The 14,711-nt window shown below is 39.9% G+C and overlaps 1 protein-coding gene across 3 annotated transcripts in view; it reads right to left on the reverse strand.

Annotated features, from left to right (window-relative positions):
• mfsd1 (major facilitator superfamily domain containing 1) overlaps nt 1–14,711 on the reverse strand; it is a 64,363-nt gene that overhangs the window by 29,422 nt on the left and 20,230 nt on the right. For all 3 annotated transcript variants that reach the window (XM_059947398.1, XM_059947382.1, XM_059947387.1), the window contains 4 exons: nt 8,373–8,481; nt 2,718–2,820; nt 1,610–1,708; nt 737–848 (listed from right to left, as the gene is read on the reverse strand). In XM_059947398.1, the coding sequence (XP_059803381.1) occupies nt 737–848; nt 1,610–1,708; nt 2,718–2,820; nt 8,373–8,481 (423 nt within the window). The remainder of the gene's footprint in view (nt 1–736; nt 849–1,609; nt 1,709–2,717; nt 2,821–8,372; nt 8,482–14,711) is intronic.

The following is a 14,711-nucleotide window of genomic DNA, read 5'->3' on the forward strand; positions in this document are numbered from 1 at the left end:
CTTTTTTTATAGGGCAGGGCATCTCGACAACCACACCTCCACTCTCACCTCTTTCACTGGAACACCTGATTCCAAATACCTTTTGTAGAAGGCTTTACGCCAGAAGTTCACAAACTTGTTTGAACCTAGACAGTGATTGTTTAAATGGTGTACTCTGTATTGACAAGTACAATTGTTTATGTGTTATTAATTTCCACAGATTGTGTTTATCTATTATTGTGACTTCGATGAAAATGGGACCACATTTTATGAGTAATTAATGCAGAAAACCAGATAACTGGAAAGGATTCATAAACAACTTCTTGCAACTGTACAACAGTCCTCCATTGCTTTGTCAATGATTAGTTGGTACCATCCCGCTATTGGCATTCTTTTGTCCAGTCATTTTCTTTCTCTTGGGCTACAGTACACTGAAATTTTGAGATATCTGGAAAAGCATTTACAACTGTCAAAGGTCCATGCCTTTGAATTTATTTTCCTTTCAGAGCTCTTCCTCCATGATTTAAAACATGGTGAAATGTTTTTCGAACTCAAGATATGGCAATTATCACAAAATGGCATCTTCCAAATTCCTACTCTCAGACATCTGAAGATTTAACATGTCTACATCACATAAATACATTAAATACCATATACTGAAATGCTTTTCCAATGCCTGCCTCTCAAAATAAACATCAATGCCCCTAAAATTAAAAAAAAACATTTCACATTAAGCAACTACAACAAATGCACTTACTTTCCAAGTCCAATAAATGGAAATACAGCCACATAATAACATACACAGATGACAAATATAAGCCAGAGGGCTCGTGGAAAATCTTTTACATCCGTCAGTTTAATGACTTCACCTAGAAAGAGAAAAATTGTAAAGCATTTGGTGTGTCAATTATTTTAATAGATTCACAATTAACAGGAATGCACACAGACTATCAAAATTCCTGTTTTTCAGAACTTAGTTTGTAACCCAACTCATTACTTGCTACTGCTGCCCCTCAATCCAGTAACAACTATCCCAGTACAATTCCACTCTAAGTTACCAGGGCAGGAAGGAACATGATCAAAAATGTTAATAAAGAGTATTCCCAATCTCGAAAATGAGAAGGAAGAACAGATTTCCTACATATCATGGACCAGTCACTTTCTTTTGTTCATGCTGCAATATAACAATACAACAGAAGCTTGATATACAATTTGCCTTCATCAAACTCTGATGGTTGTGAATGGAGCACAAACTTCGCTGAGTAAAGATGCTTACCAACGACATGCTTAAGACACAAATTTCATACTTAAACTTTTGAACATTTAAGCATTTAAAGTATACAAGGCACAATGTTAAAAATGCCTTATAACAACTGTTTTAGCAGCCATCTTAAAGTTAGTGTGACCTTCACCCCCCTCCTTAACTTGCTAAATTTGAAAAAAATTGCAACATCTAATCAGCCACCTACTGAAAGAAAGCACTCATTTCAATAAAGAGAGAAACTGGACTACAAGTGATAATTGCAAAGTACACAAATTAGATATTTATTCCATTATGGCTTTCCAAGTTGAACGTTTAAAACATTCAGTTTTTGTTACTTCTACCAAAACAATAAAGATTTGATCGCACCTGTTTTCCCTTGATCTTTTTTTAAAATCCTTTTAGCTCTTCTGTCCAAGTAACCAATCATTAAAGCACACAACAAGGAGAAAACACATGTTGAGGTAGCTGCACAAAGAGAAATACAGTTAAATGATGTTCAAACTGTTCAATAGAGAAGATTCTGAAAATACAAACTGAAGAATAAAAAAAACCCAACATATTCCACAACCTAATGGAGATTAATTGGTCATCCTTCTCACTTAAAAAAAATACTTCGCACAAAATTCCTGGTATTTTATCCCAAAGGACAGGAAAGTACTGGTCTGGGAGAGCAATACTTTTTCAAATTATGACAAAGGATGTTTACATGAATTGCCACAATCAGCAGGTAAATAATTAGTTTAAAACTCATTTGAAGCCCAACATCATTCTAGTATGCATCTAAATGATCCCCAAAAATTAAGTGAAATCTAAAATTACAATTTAAGAAAACTGACAATATCTAGAGGATGCTGACAAATTAGTGCAATACAGTAATGATATACTTCAAAATCCAAATCTCATAATGAGCCACATTCACCCTTTCTATATTTTACTGACTTTTAAATATTAGTTGCAGAGAAACAATTTCATACAACAGCAAACTAAAGATTACTTGTAAATATCAAATCCATTTTACTTATGCTCCAGTGAGTAAAATGATTAAGTCAAGAAACACTTTGGTTTATGCTGGTATAACACAAGAATTATGACTAATATGCTCAAACATCCAAATACCGAGTATCAATCAATTTCAGTACAACAACTATTTCAAAAGACACAAGTTATTTTTATACTGAAAGGTTAGAGGTGAAATTCTAAATCACAATCCTAGAAACTATCTCCTTTCTGAATCTTTCTTGCCAGACTTACTAAATGAACCATGATTGGCCCTCAAACAAGTAATGCTTTCACTTCTCTGCCAGGTAATTAGCATAATAATTGAGAAACAATCATTACTGAAAATTGAACTTCAAACCTGAACTGCAAGAGAATACAAATATGAAAAATAACAAAGATGTATTCATTGTGATGACTGACATTCAAATCAGGATGTTGCTCAGTCAAATCATTTAATTAAAAATGAGGTACGCACCTATCATGAGACTTATACCAAGAGTCTTGTAGCCTGTATAGCCGACCATCATTGCTATTTGGGAATAGATCCATCCCATAATGTTCATGTTCACAGTACTGCCCTGTAAAAAGGCAAAGGTTAAACTTTATGGTCTTAGACCTAGTTTATATTTCTTAAAATAAAAAGTTCCAATAAAATAAAACGATTACTCAATGTGCTTCACTTGCATCTATCTCTATGAAAAAATTCTTGAGAACCGCTCTATGATGTCAAAGCGATGGCAACACTTTAAAGATAGACTTATATAAATTAATTTCCAGTTTTTTTTAAAAAAGAGACATCTGAATAGACTTTAAACTGGCACTTTGAGTTTTCCATTCCTTTGAGAATAAAATAAAATTGGTATGCTTCTTACACTCTGTCAACCTGAAATTAATTAAGAGCAGTAGAATTACAAGGCAGCTAAGAATCTGCAAGAACTACTTATGAGGGGAAAGTAATAGATGATATTTAATGCAGACAAGTTAAAAATACTAAATATTGCATTAAGGTAAAATAAAATATTTCCTTCATGAACAGAACATAAATGACAAACTAAAATTAAGCTGCATAGATTTGATGATTGACCTGCATAACAAATGCAGTCAACAAAATAAATTCATGCCATTTACACAAACTAATCAACTGAGAAGTTAAAAGAATTTGTCTAATCTATTTCTCCACTAGATCACATTACAAGCTATGTACCTATATTTGTTCCGTATTATGCAAACATCCCAGGTACTGAAAGTTCAGAAAACAAGAGCTAGCCAGTCAAAGCACGGTAATTGTGAAATTCCGAAGGAATCATTGGGCCTTTAGGACTTTTGAACAAAGCATGCAATGGAAAACTAAACAGAAATTTAAAAAAAAATTGCCGATTGAATAAAAGACATGACCAGATATTAAGAGTCAAATTCTTAACTGAACAGCAAATGTTAATTGAAAGAATTATCAAGCTGGAGGTGAACACTGAATCTGGAGTCTGATTAGATGGGGTTCTGAATGTACAAACACATCTTTTAAGAAAAATAGGAACATAAACTTTACTATGCTCCCAAACCTTTTTTAAATCAAAACAAGAGGCTGAGAGTGAAGGAATCTCAGAGAGAAGTCTTTTTTTTTAAAAACACACTGTTCGGGGAAAAGAGGCTAGACGGTGAAGGCACATGACGTAGAGCGCCAAAGGTTTAAAAAAAAGACCACCATATACAGCGGGCAGCGGAGAGAGAGGGAGCAGAGTGGGATGGCTTTGGATCAGCAGGCTTCGGTGTGAACAGGCAGAGGTTTTGTTTAGAGTACAGAGAATGCCAGGCAGGACGTTGGAATGCTCCTCTTGCAGGATGTGGGAAGTCAGAGAGACCTCCAGTGTCCCTGACAACAACACCTGCAAGTGCATCCAGCTGCAGCTCCTAACAAACCACGTTAGGCAACTGGAGTAGGAGCTGGATGACATCCGGATCGTTCGGGAGAATGAGGAGCTTACAGATAGTAGTCTCAGGGAGGTAGCTACATCAAAGGAGCAGGGCACAGGTAATTGGGTTACCGTCAGGTGAGGGAAGGGGAAAGGGCAGGCAGAGCAGGATTCCCCTATGGCCATTTCCCTCAACAACAAGTACACCAATTTGGATACTGTTGGGGGGGGGGGGGGGGGGCGGATGACTTACCTGGGACAAGCTGTGGCAGCCAGATCTCTGGCACTGAGTCTGGTTCTGCAGTGCAGAAGGGAGGGTGGAAGAAGAGGAGAGCGGTACTGATAGGGAACTCGACAGTTAGAGGTACAGACAGGAGGTTCTGTGGTCATGACAGAGACTCCCGGATGATTTATTGCCTTCCAGGTGTCAGGGTCAGGGATGTCTCTGATCGTGTGCACAGCATTCTGAAATGGGAGGGTGAACAACCAGATGTCATGGTACACACTGGTACCAATGACGTAGGAAGAAAGAGTGAGGAAGTCCTGAAGAGTGAGTACAGAGAGCTTGGCAGGAAGTTAAAAAGCAGAACCTCGAGGGTAGTAATCTCAGGATTGCTACCTGTGCTACGTGCCAGTGAGGGAAGTGTAGGATGCTCTGGAGGATGAATACCTGACTGAGGAACTAGTGTAGGGGGGCAGGGTTTCAGATTTCAGGATCATTTCACTCAGGCACCTCCTGGGCTAGGTGGGATCTGTACAAGTGAGATGGGTTACACCTGAACTACAAGGGGACCGATATCCTTGCAGGGAGCTTTGTAAGTGGTATTGGGGAGGGTATAAACTAGATTTGCAGGGGGATGGGAACAACAGTGAAAAGAAATTATGTTAAAAGTTCATGCAAAGTCAGAAATAGAAGGGTTGTGTGTGGTGGTAATAATCTTCTGAGGTGTGTCTATTTCGATGCAAGGAGTATTGTGGGGAAGGCTAATGAGCTGAGGGCGTGGATTGACACATGGAATTATGACATTATAGCTATTAGTGAAACTTGGCTACAGGAGGGGCAGGACTGGCAGCTTAATGTTCCAGGGTTCCAATGTTTCAGATGTGATAGAGGCAGAGAGATGAAGGGTGGGTAGGGGGTGGTGGCATTGCTAGTCAGGGAAAATGTTACAGCAGTGCTCAGGCAGGATAGGTTAGAGGGCTTGTCTACCGAGGCCATATGGGTGGAGCTGAGAAACAGGAAAGGTATGACCACATTAATGGAGTTGTATTATAGACCATCCAATAGTCAGCGCGAATCAGAGGAGCAAATCTGCAGAGAGAGAGAGCAGAAACTGCAGGAAACATAAAGTTGTGATAGTAGGGGATAATAATTGACCACATATTGATTGGGACTCCCATAATGTTAAAGGTCTAGATGGCTTAGAGTTTGTAAAATGCTTCAGGAAAGTTCTCTAATTCAATATATAGAGGTACCAACTAGAGAGGATGCAACTAGAGAGCTCTCCTATTAGGAAACAGGTGATGGAAGTGTGTGTAGAGGAACACTTTGGTTCCAGTGATCATAACACCACTTGTTTCAACTTGATCATGGATAAAGATAGATCTGGTCCTCGGCTTGAAGTTTTAAACTGGTAGAAGGCCAAATTTGAAGAAATGAGAAAGGATCTAAAAAGCGTGGATTGAGACAGGTTGTTCTCTGGCAAGGATGTGATTGGTAAGTGGGAGGCCTTCAAAGGAGAAATTTGAGTGCAGAGTTTGTATGTTCCTGACAGGTTTAAAGGTAAAGTGATTAAGAATAAGGAACCTTGGTTCTCAAGGGATATTGGAACTCTGATAAAGAAGAAGAGAGAGGTGTATGACACGTATAGGAAACGCAGCTTGAGTATAAAAAGTGCAAAAAAAAACTTAAGAAAGAAATCAGGTGGGCTAATAGAAAACATGAGGTTGCTTTGGCAGTCAAGGTGAAGGGTAATCCAAAGAGCTTCTACAGGCACATTAAGAGTAAAAGGATAGTAAAGGAAAAAATTGGTCCTCTTGAAGATCAGAATGGTTAGCTATGTACGAAACCAAAAGAAATGGGGGAGATCTTAAATGGGTTTTTTTGCATCTGTATTTACTAAGGAAACTGGCATGGAGTCAATGGAAATAAGGCAAACAAGTAGTGAGGTCATGGAACCTATACAGACTGAAAAGGAGGAGGTGCTTGCTATCTTGAGGCAAATCAGAGTAGATAAATCCCCAGGACCTATCAGGGTATTCCCTCAGACCTTGAATGAGACTAGTATTGTAATTGTAGGGACCCTGGCAGATATATTTAAAATGTCGGTATCTACGGGTCAGGTGCTGGAGGATTGGAGGATAGCTCGTGTTGTTCCATTGTTTAAAAAAGGCTCATAAAGTAAGCCGGGAAATTATAGGCCGTTAAGTTTGACATCGGTAGTAGGTAAGTTATTGGAAGGAGTACCAAGAGATAGGATCTAGAAGTATTTGGATAGACAGGGACTTATTAGGGAGAGTCAACACGGCTTTGTGCATGGTAGGTCATGTTTAACAAATCTACTAAGAGTTTTTCCAGGAGGTTACCAGGAAAGTGGATGAAGGGAAGGCAGTGGATGTTGTCTACATGAACTTCAATAATGCCTTTGACAAGGTCCCGCATGGGAGTTTAGTTAGGAAGATTCAGTCGCTAGGTATACATGGTGAGGTAGTAAATTGGATTAGACATTGGCTCAATAAGAGAAGCCAGAGAGTGGCAGTGGAGGATTGCTTCTCTGAGTGGAGGCCTGTGACTAGTGGTGCGCCACAGGGATCAGTGCTGGATCCATTGTTATTTGTCATCTATATCAATGATCTGGATGATAATGTGGTAAACTGGATCAGCAAATTTGCTGATGATACAAAGATTGGAGGTGTAGTGGACAGTGAGGAAAGTTTTCAAAGCTTGCTGAGGGATTTGGACCAGATGGAAAAATGGGCTGATAAATGGCAGATGGAGTTTAATACAGACAAGAGTGAGGTATTGCACTTTGAAAGGACAAACCAAGGTAGAACATACAAGGTAAATGGTAGGGCACTGAGGAGTGCAGTAGAACAGAGTGATCCGGGAATACAGATACAAAATTCCCTAAAATTTGCGTCACAGGTAGACAGGGTCATAAAGAGAGCTTTTGGTACATTGGCCTTTATAAATCAAAGTATTAAGTATAAGAGTTGGAATGTTATGGTAAGGGTGTATAAGGCATTGGTGAGGCTGAATTTGGAATACTGTGTGCAGTTTTGGTCACCAAATTACAGGAAGGATATTATTACGGTTGAAAGAGTGCAGAGAAGGTTTACAAGGATGTTGCCGAGCCTTGAGAAACTGAGTTACAGAGAAAGGTCGAATAGGTTAGGACTTTACTCCCTGGAGCGTAGAAGAATAAGGGGAGATTTGATAGAGGTATATAAAATTAGGATGGGTATAGAGTGAATGTAAGCAGGCTTTTTCCACTGAGGCTAGGGGAGAAAAAACCCCAGAGGACATGGTTTAAGGGTGAAGGGGGAAAAGTTTAAAGGGAACATTAGTGGGGGGGGGGGGGGGGGGGCTTCTTCACAAAAAGAGTGGTGGGAATGTGGAATGAGCTGCCAGGTAAAGTGGTAAATGGGGGCTCACTTTTAACAGTTAAGAAAAACGGACAGGTACATGATGAGAGGTGTATGGAGGGATATGGTCCAGGTGCAGGTCAGTGGGACTAGGCAGAAAAATGGTTCGGCACAGCCGAGAAGGGCCAAATGGCCTGTTTCTGTGCTGTAATGTGCTATGGTTATATGGTTCTAACCTTACAGTACTAAGGCAACAGAATTCCAGCGAGTAGAATTAAACTAATTTAAACAAAAAGAAAAATAATCATACTAAAACAGGGCAACAGTATTCCGTTCGTTCCCTAATCCAATTCACCTTTCCCCAGTTTTATGCTCATTATGTTTGCTATCTCAAGAATGCTAGATTGCTTCACTGTCACATGCTCATTGAAAGTTAACTGGTGTAAACAAACAGATCAAAAGATTACTGAAACCTAGCACAAAATTATATTTATGATTAGCTCCACTGATGTTCTTTACTGCAGATGTGTGTTAAAATGGTGCTTATTTCCAGACATCTTAATGAACAAAATCAAAGTTTGATAACCCTTTGGGATTTTGTTTTATATTTTTGGATCTAAAATATGCAATCATACCAGTCTAGCCATGCTCAGCTGTAACCCAAACACAAGGTTCAGTTCTTTGCCTTTAAACCAGCTGACTGCATATGTATTTTGTGCCACTGCCAGTGACTCTCCACCAATCCTGTTGAAGGAAAAAGAAATGTGATTAAGCTGCACTGCCATTAATTAAATAATGCCAACTCCAATACAACAAAGTGGATACTCCTTTTGACATGCAGGTAAAAACCATTTTTAAAATTTTTTTTATTGAATTTTCAAATAGGTTACAGAATGAAAAAAAATCACATTGTAATGGAAGAAGTGAAAAATTAGAAAAATCATAGAATACCATCATTAAATATTGCTGGATCAATCCAAGTTGAAACTTTCAGAGAACTTTAGCATTATAGAATCAAGTGCCCAACACAATAAAAATAAAAGACAACCAAAACATGACAGCAAGAAGTTACATAAAATACTTAACTCCAATTAACTAAGGTGGAAGTGCATTGATTATTTTAAGTTGATATCAGACTTAAAGCTCTATGCAGGGTCAAAGGTGAGCTAAAATGGAAATTGCCTGAGACAGCTCAAGACAGTATTGAAAAAAAGGATCACTTAGAGATAAGGGAAAAGAATTGTGTCCCCTCGATGTGTGTGAGAGAGAAAAAAAATGCAGCTATTCAGGACTAGTTACAGGTTAAGCAAGCTGGCAAAAAACAAGGAGAAAGAAATTCCCCACTAGGTTTGGAATGTAATTACCATGGATGGGTAAGTGTAGATTAAAAAAAAAACAGGTTATAACCACAAAGATAGACTTTAAGATTAGTTTCAAGTAATTCAATAACAGCAAAAATTAAAACTGTTCAAAAAGAATAGCAAGAAAACATTAAAATCACATGAAGCATGTTAATTACATTTCAAGATAAGCCCTTTGAGTCTGATCTATCATTAATGAAACCTGTGACTGATCTTCAACGTTAGTGCCAGTTTCTTGTTTCTCCATAAACTCGGATCCCCTGAATATCTAGAAACCAGGCAAGATCATTTCCATTTGGCTGGACAGTAGAGAGGCAACGGTTGATCATATACAAAAGCTGATGTCCTAAGCTTGAAAGAAAAAAGTTCACTATGCTCACAGTCACTTGCAATATTGGTGCTGTCTGAAAAATTCAAAATGGAGTTAAGGAAACAGATACGAATGTGGGAAACGGCAGCATATTTAAGTATGAAAGTGAGATGATTGGAATTGTGGGCTTTAATTGCAAGGACTGTGGTCAAGCATGAAATACAAAAGCAGATTTGTTGAAGACTGAATGGTGAAACCTTGCTCCAGTATCAGCATGATAACCTGAGATGAGAGAATAGGTGAATATAATCAAAGGGTTGTATTCAAAAGATGTGCCTTTTTTTAAAATTTCTTGTGTTCACAATGCAAACATTGTTGGGAAATTCAGTATTTATTGTGCATCCTTATTTACCCCTGAACCAAGGAGGCAATCACAAGTCAACATTTGAAGGATGAAAGTTACTTCTATGTCAGACTGGGTGGGGATTGCAGACTTCCTTCTGAAGACATTAGTGAGTCTGATGTTTTGTGACATTCTACTATATTCGTGATTATTAATGAGACAGTTGTTTATTCCAGGTTAGGTTTTTCAGCTGCTGAGGTGGAATTCTAATTCATATCTCTGAGGTCTGGCAATTAGTCCACCTTAATCTCTGAAGTAAACTTGTAAAAAGTATAGGATCAAGGCTAACGCAAAGAAAATAAAAGTTAGTTGGATAGATGATTTCAGTACAGGTACAACGTATATTTTAGTGGAGACTTTAATGGAATGAAACATCAAAGGCATTTTATGTGAATATAAATAAACAAAATTTGACAGTGACACTACAGCAGGTAACAAAATAGTCAGGGAAATAGGTGTGCACGCATATCTTATAGGATACAGAGAGGTAGGAAGCCAAAAGTGTTTGAGAAGGAATTCCAGAACTTAGGGCATGACAGCCAAAGCTAAACACTCCAGTTTTGCAACAACAGTATTACAGACCAGATGAAGTAGAACAAGAAGTGGTAACTTATATTCATATTTGCTCATGTGGAGCTAAGAGGGAGAGGTCAAGGGCAAGGTCATTAAAGTATCTTAAAACAAAAATGATAATTTTAAAATGAAAGTAAACATCAACCAAGAATCAATGCAGGTCAGCAAATACAGGAAAAATGGGTGACTAGGAGTTGACGCAAGTTAGGATCAGTAAACAAAGCTTTGGATGACGTTTCTATGCAGAGTGGATAAAGACAGCTGGAGTTGTTGGTTGTTGAGGTTTCAGGACAGCAAAGACAAGTTCACTTCAGCAACACAGTTTTGGCAAAGTTGGAGTTAAGCAATATTAGAGATGGAAACATTGTCTCAGAGATGGCACAGATAAAGTCACAACCTCATTGTAGGTTCATGTCAGTGTACAATTCCCACTGCCTCTTCCCTTGTTTGAGACCCTTCACTTGAATTCTAACTTAGTTCCAGGTTAGGTTTATCTGATGGTGACCCTTTAAAATACCTTGAGGTATCTGCTTGTAGAAAATGCACTACACAAAAGGAAGTTCTGATTGTCCTTGTTTTGTGTGTTTTTTTTAAATGTAACCACACAGATCATCAACAAAGAAAACATTGTCAACATGCATTCAGCATAATTTTTTTTTAAATCCCTGGATATACCAATGAAGACATTTAAACAAATTTTATAACCATTAACTGTAAACCAAAATCAGATGATAGAAAAGTGAAACAACAGAAAAAGTTCTAAATACTCAAATTATGTGGTCAATTCTTACAAACAATAAAAAACTGTGCTAATTCTGATTTGATGCTACACATTTCTCCAACATTAGGACAATGAACTTTAAAACAATAACCAACATGTTAAGAAGAGATGTCTTTTCATTCCTTTTGGATCCTTTAGGCTTAGTATGTGTGGAACATAGAATAGAGAACACTACAGCACAAGAACAGCCGCTTCAAGTCGTAATGTCAATGCTGTACATAAATGTTAAATTTAACAACATTTCTTCTGCCTGCATATGAATCCATATTCAACCTGTAAACACCACTATCACATGTTTCCACCACTATGCCTGTAGATGTTCTAATCAGTTACTTTCATGTAAAGTACCAAATATCTTCACAGCAAGATTCGAAGCAAGGCGGCTGCAAATGGAACGGCTAAGGGTTCCCAGGGCGAAGGCAATTTACTACTCAGGGTAAAGAGAGGCAAGACTGCGCAGGCGCATGATGTCAACCAGTAGTGTGGGAAAAGTTTAAAAAGAAAACCACCATATCCAGCGGGCAGTGGAGTGAGAGGGCAGCAGAGTTATAGGGCTTTGGCTCAATGGGCTTAGGCGGTAACAGGACAAGGCGAGGTAGGTTTACCTGTGTTAATCGTGGAAAGGCAGTATGTGTGTGAGGCCAGTGATCTGTGCTTGGTGTCAGATGTGGGAAGTTCTGGAGTCTCCCAGCCTCCCAGACAGCCATAGCTGCAGCCCCTAAGGGACCGCATTAGGGAACTGGAGTTGCAGTTCAATAACCTTCATCTGGTCGGGGAGAGCAAAGAGGTGATAGGAAGGAGTTAGATGCAGGTGGTCACACCGGGGCCACGGGAGACAGACAGTGAGTAATGGTCAAGAGAGGGAAGGGGAAGAGCCAGGTACTAGAGAGAACCCTGTGGCTGTCCCCCTGAATAATAAGTACCCCTGTTTGAATACTGTTTGGGGGGGGGGGGGGGGAAGAGACAGCCTACCTGGGAGAAGCAATAGTAGCCATGCCTCTGGCACAGAGTCCTGCCCTGTGGCTCAGAAGGGTGGGAAAGGAAGATGAAGGAAGTAGTGATAGGGGACTCTAATAGTTAGGAGATCAGAGAGGCGATTATGTGGATGCAGGAAAGAAACTCCGATGGTAGTTTGCCTCCCAGGTGCCAGGGTTCAGGATGTTTCAGATCGTGTCCACGATATCCTGCAGTGGGAGGGAGAACAGCCAGAGATCGTGGTACATATTGGTACCAATGACATAGGTAGGAAAAGGGAAGAGGTCCTGAAAACAGACTACAGGGGGTTAAGAAGGAAGTCGAGAAGCAGGACCGCAAAGGTAGTAATCTCAGGATTACTGCCTGTGTCATGTGACAGTGAGTATAGGAATAGAATGAGGTGGAGGATAAATACGTGGCTGAGGGATTGGAGCAGGTGGCAGGGATTCAGATTTCTGAATCATTGGGACCTCGTTTGGGGCAGGTGTGACCTGTACAAAAAGGAAAGGTTGCACTTGAATCCCAGGGGGACCAATATCCTGGCAGGGAGGTTTGCTGAGGTTGCTGGGGAGAGTTTAAGCTAGAATTGTTGGGGGGGGGGGGGTGGTGGAAACTGAACTGAAGAAACTGGGGAAGAAGTGGTTGGCTCACAAATAGAGAAAGCTTGTAGAGCGTGCGAGAGGGAGGGTAGGTAGGTGATAGAGAAGGGATAAGTTCAGTCCAACATCTGATTTCTGCCTATTTTAATACAAGAAGCATCATGAACAAAGTGGATGAGCTTAGAGCTTGGATCAGTACTAGGAGATATGATGTAGTGGCCATTACAGAGACTTGGATAGCTCAGGGACAGGAATGGTTACTTCAAGTCCTGGGTTTTAGATGTTTCAGAAAGGACAGGGAGGGAGGCAAAAGAGTTGGGGGTGTGGCACTGTTGATCAGAGATAGTGTCACAGCTGCAGAAAAGGTGGATGTCATGAGGGATTGTCTACAGAGTCTCTGTGGGTGGAGGTTAGGAACAGGAAGGGGTCAATAAATCTTCCGGGTGTTTTCTTTTTATATATAGGCCGCCCAACAGTAACAGGGATATCAAGGAGCAGACAGGGAAACAAATCCTGTAATAACAGCGTTGTCATGGTGGGAGATTTTAATTTCCCAAATATCAATTGGCATCTCCCTAGAGGAAGGGGTTTAGATGGGGAGAAGTTTGTTAGGTGTGTTCAGGAAGGTTTCTTGACACAATATGTAGATAAGCCTACAAGAGGAGAGGCTGTACTTGATATGGTATTGGGAAATGAACATGGTCAGGTATCAGATCTCTCAGTGGGAGAGCATTTTGGAGATGGTGATCACAATTCTATCTCCTTTACGAAAGCATTGGCGAGAGATAGAAACAGATAGTTAGAAAAGCGTTTAATTGGAGTAAGGGGAATTATGAGGCTATCAGGCAGGAAATTGGAGGCTTAAATTGGAAACAGATGTTATCAGGGAAAAGTTCAGAAGAAATGTGGCAAATATTCAGGGGATATTTGTGTGGAGTTCTGCATAGGTACATTCCAATGAGACAGAGAAGTTATGGTAGGGTACAGGAACCATGGTGTATAAAGGCTGTAATAAATCTAGTCAAGAAGAAAAGCTTACAAACGGTTCAGAGAGCTAGGTAATGTTAGAGATCTAGAAGATTATAAGGCTAACAGGAAGGAGCTTAAGAAGGAAATTAGGAGAGCCAGAAAGGACCATGAGAAGGCCTTGCCAGGCAGGATTAAGGAAACCCCAAGGCATACTACAAGTATGTGAAGAACAAGAGGATAAAACGTGAAAGAATAGGACTCATCAAGTGTGACAGTGTGTATGGAACTGGAAGAAACAGCAGAGGTACTTAATGAATACTTTACCAGTATTCACTGCAGAAAAGGATCTTGGCGATTATAGGGAGGACTTGCAGTGGACTGAAAAGCTTGAGCATGTAGATATTAGGAAAGAGGATGTGCTGGAGCTTTTGGAAAGCATCAAGTTGAATAAGTCACCGGAACCAGATGCGATGTACCCCAAGCTACAGTGGGAGGCGAGGGATGAAATTACTGAGCCTCTGGCGATGATCTCTGCATCATCAACGGGGTCGGGAGAGGTTCCGGAGGGTTGCGAATGTTGTTTCCTTATTCAAGAAAGGAAGTAGAAATAGCCCAGGAAATTATAGACTAGTGAGTCTTACTTCAGTGGTTGGTAAGTTGATGGAGAAGATCCTGAGAGGCAGGATTTATGAACATTTGGAGAGGCATAATGTGATTAGGAACAGTCAGCATGGCTTTGTCAAAGACAGGTCGTGCCTTACGAGCTTGATTGAATTTTTTGAGGATGTGAATAAACACATTGATGAAGGTAGAGCAGTAGATGTAGTGCATATGGATTTCTACAAGGCATTTGATAAGGTACCCCAAGCAAGGCTTATTGAAAAAGTAAGGATCCAGAACTGGCTTGCCCACAGAAGGCAAACAGTGGTTGCAGACAGGTCATATTTTGCATGCAAGTTGGTGACCAGTGGTGTGCCTCAGGAATCTGTTCTGGGACACCTAA

Source organism: Hypanus sabinus, chromosome 2, assembly GCF_030144855.1.
Source record: "Hypanus sabinus isolate sHypSab1 chromosome 2, sHypSab1.hap1, whole genome shotgun sequence".
Taxonomy (NCBI): domain Eukaryota; kingdom Metazoa; phylum Chordata; class Chondrichthyes; order Myliobatiformes; family Dasyatidae; genus Hypanus; species Hypanus sabinus.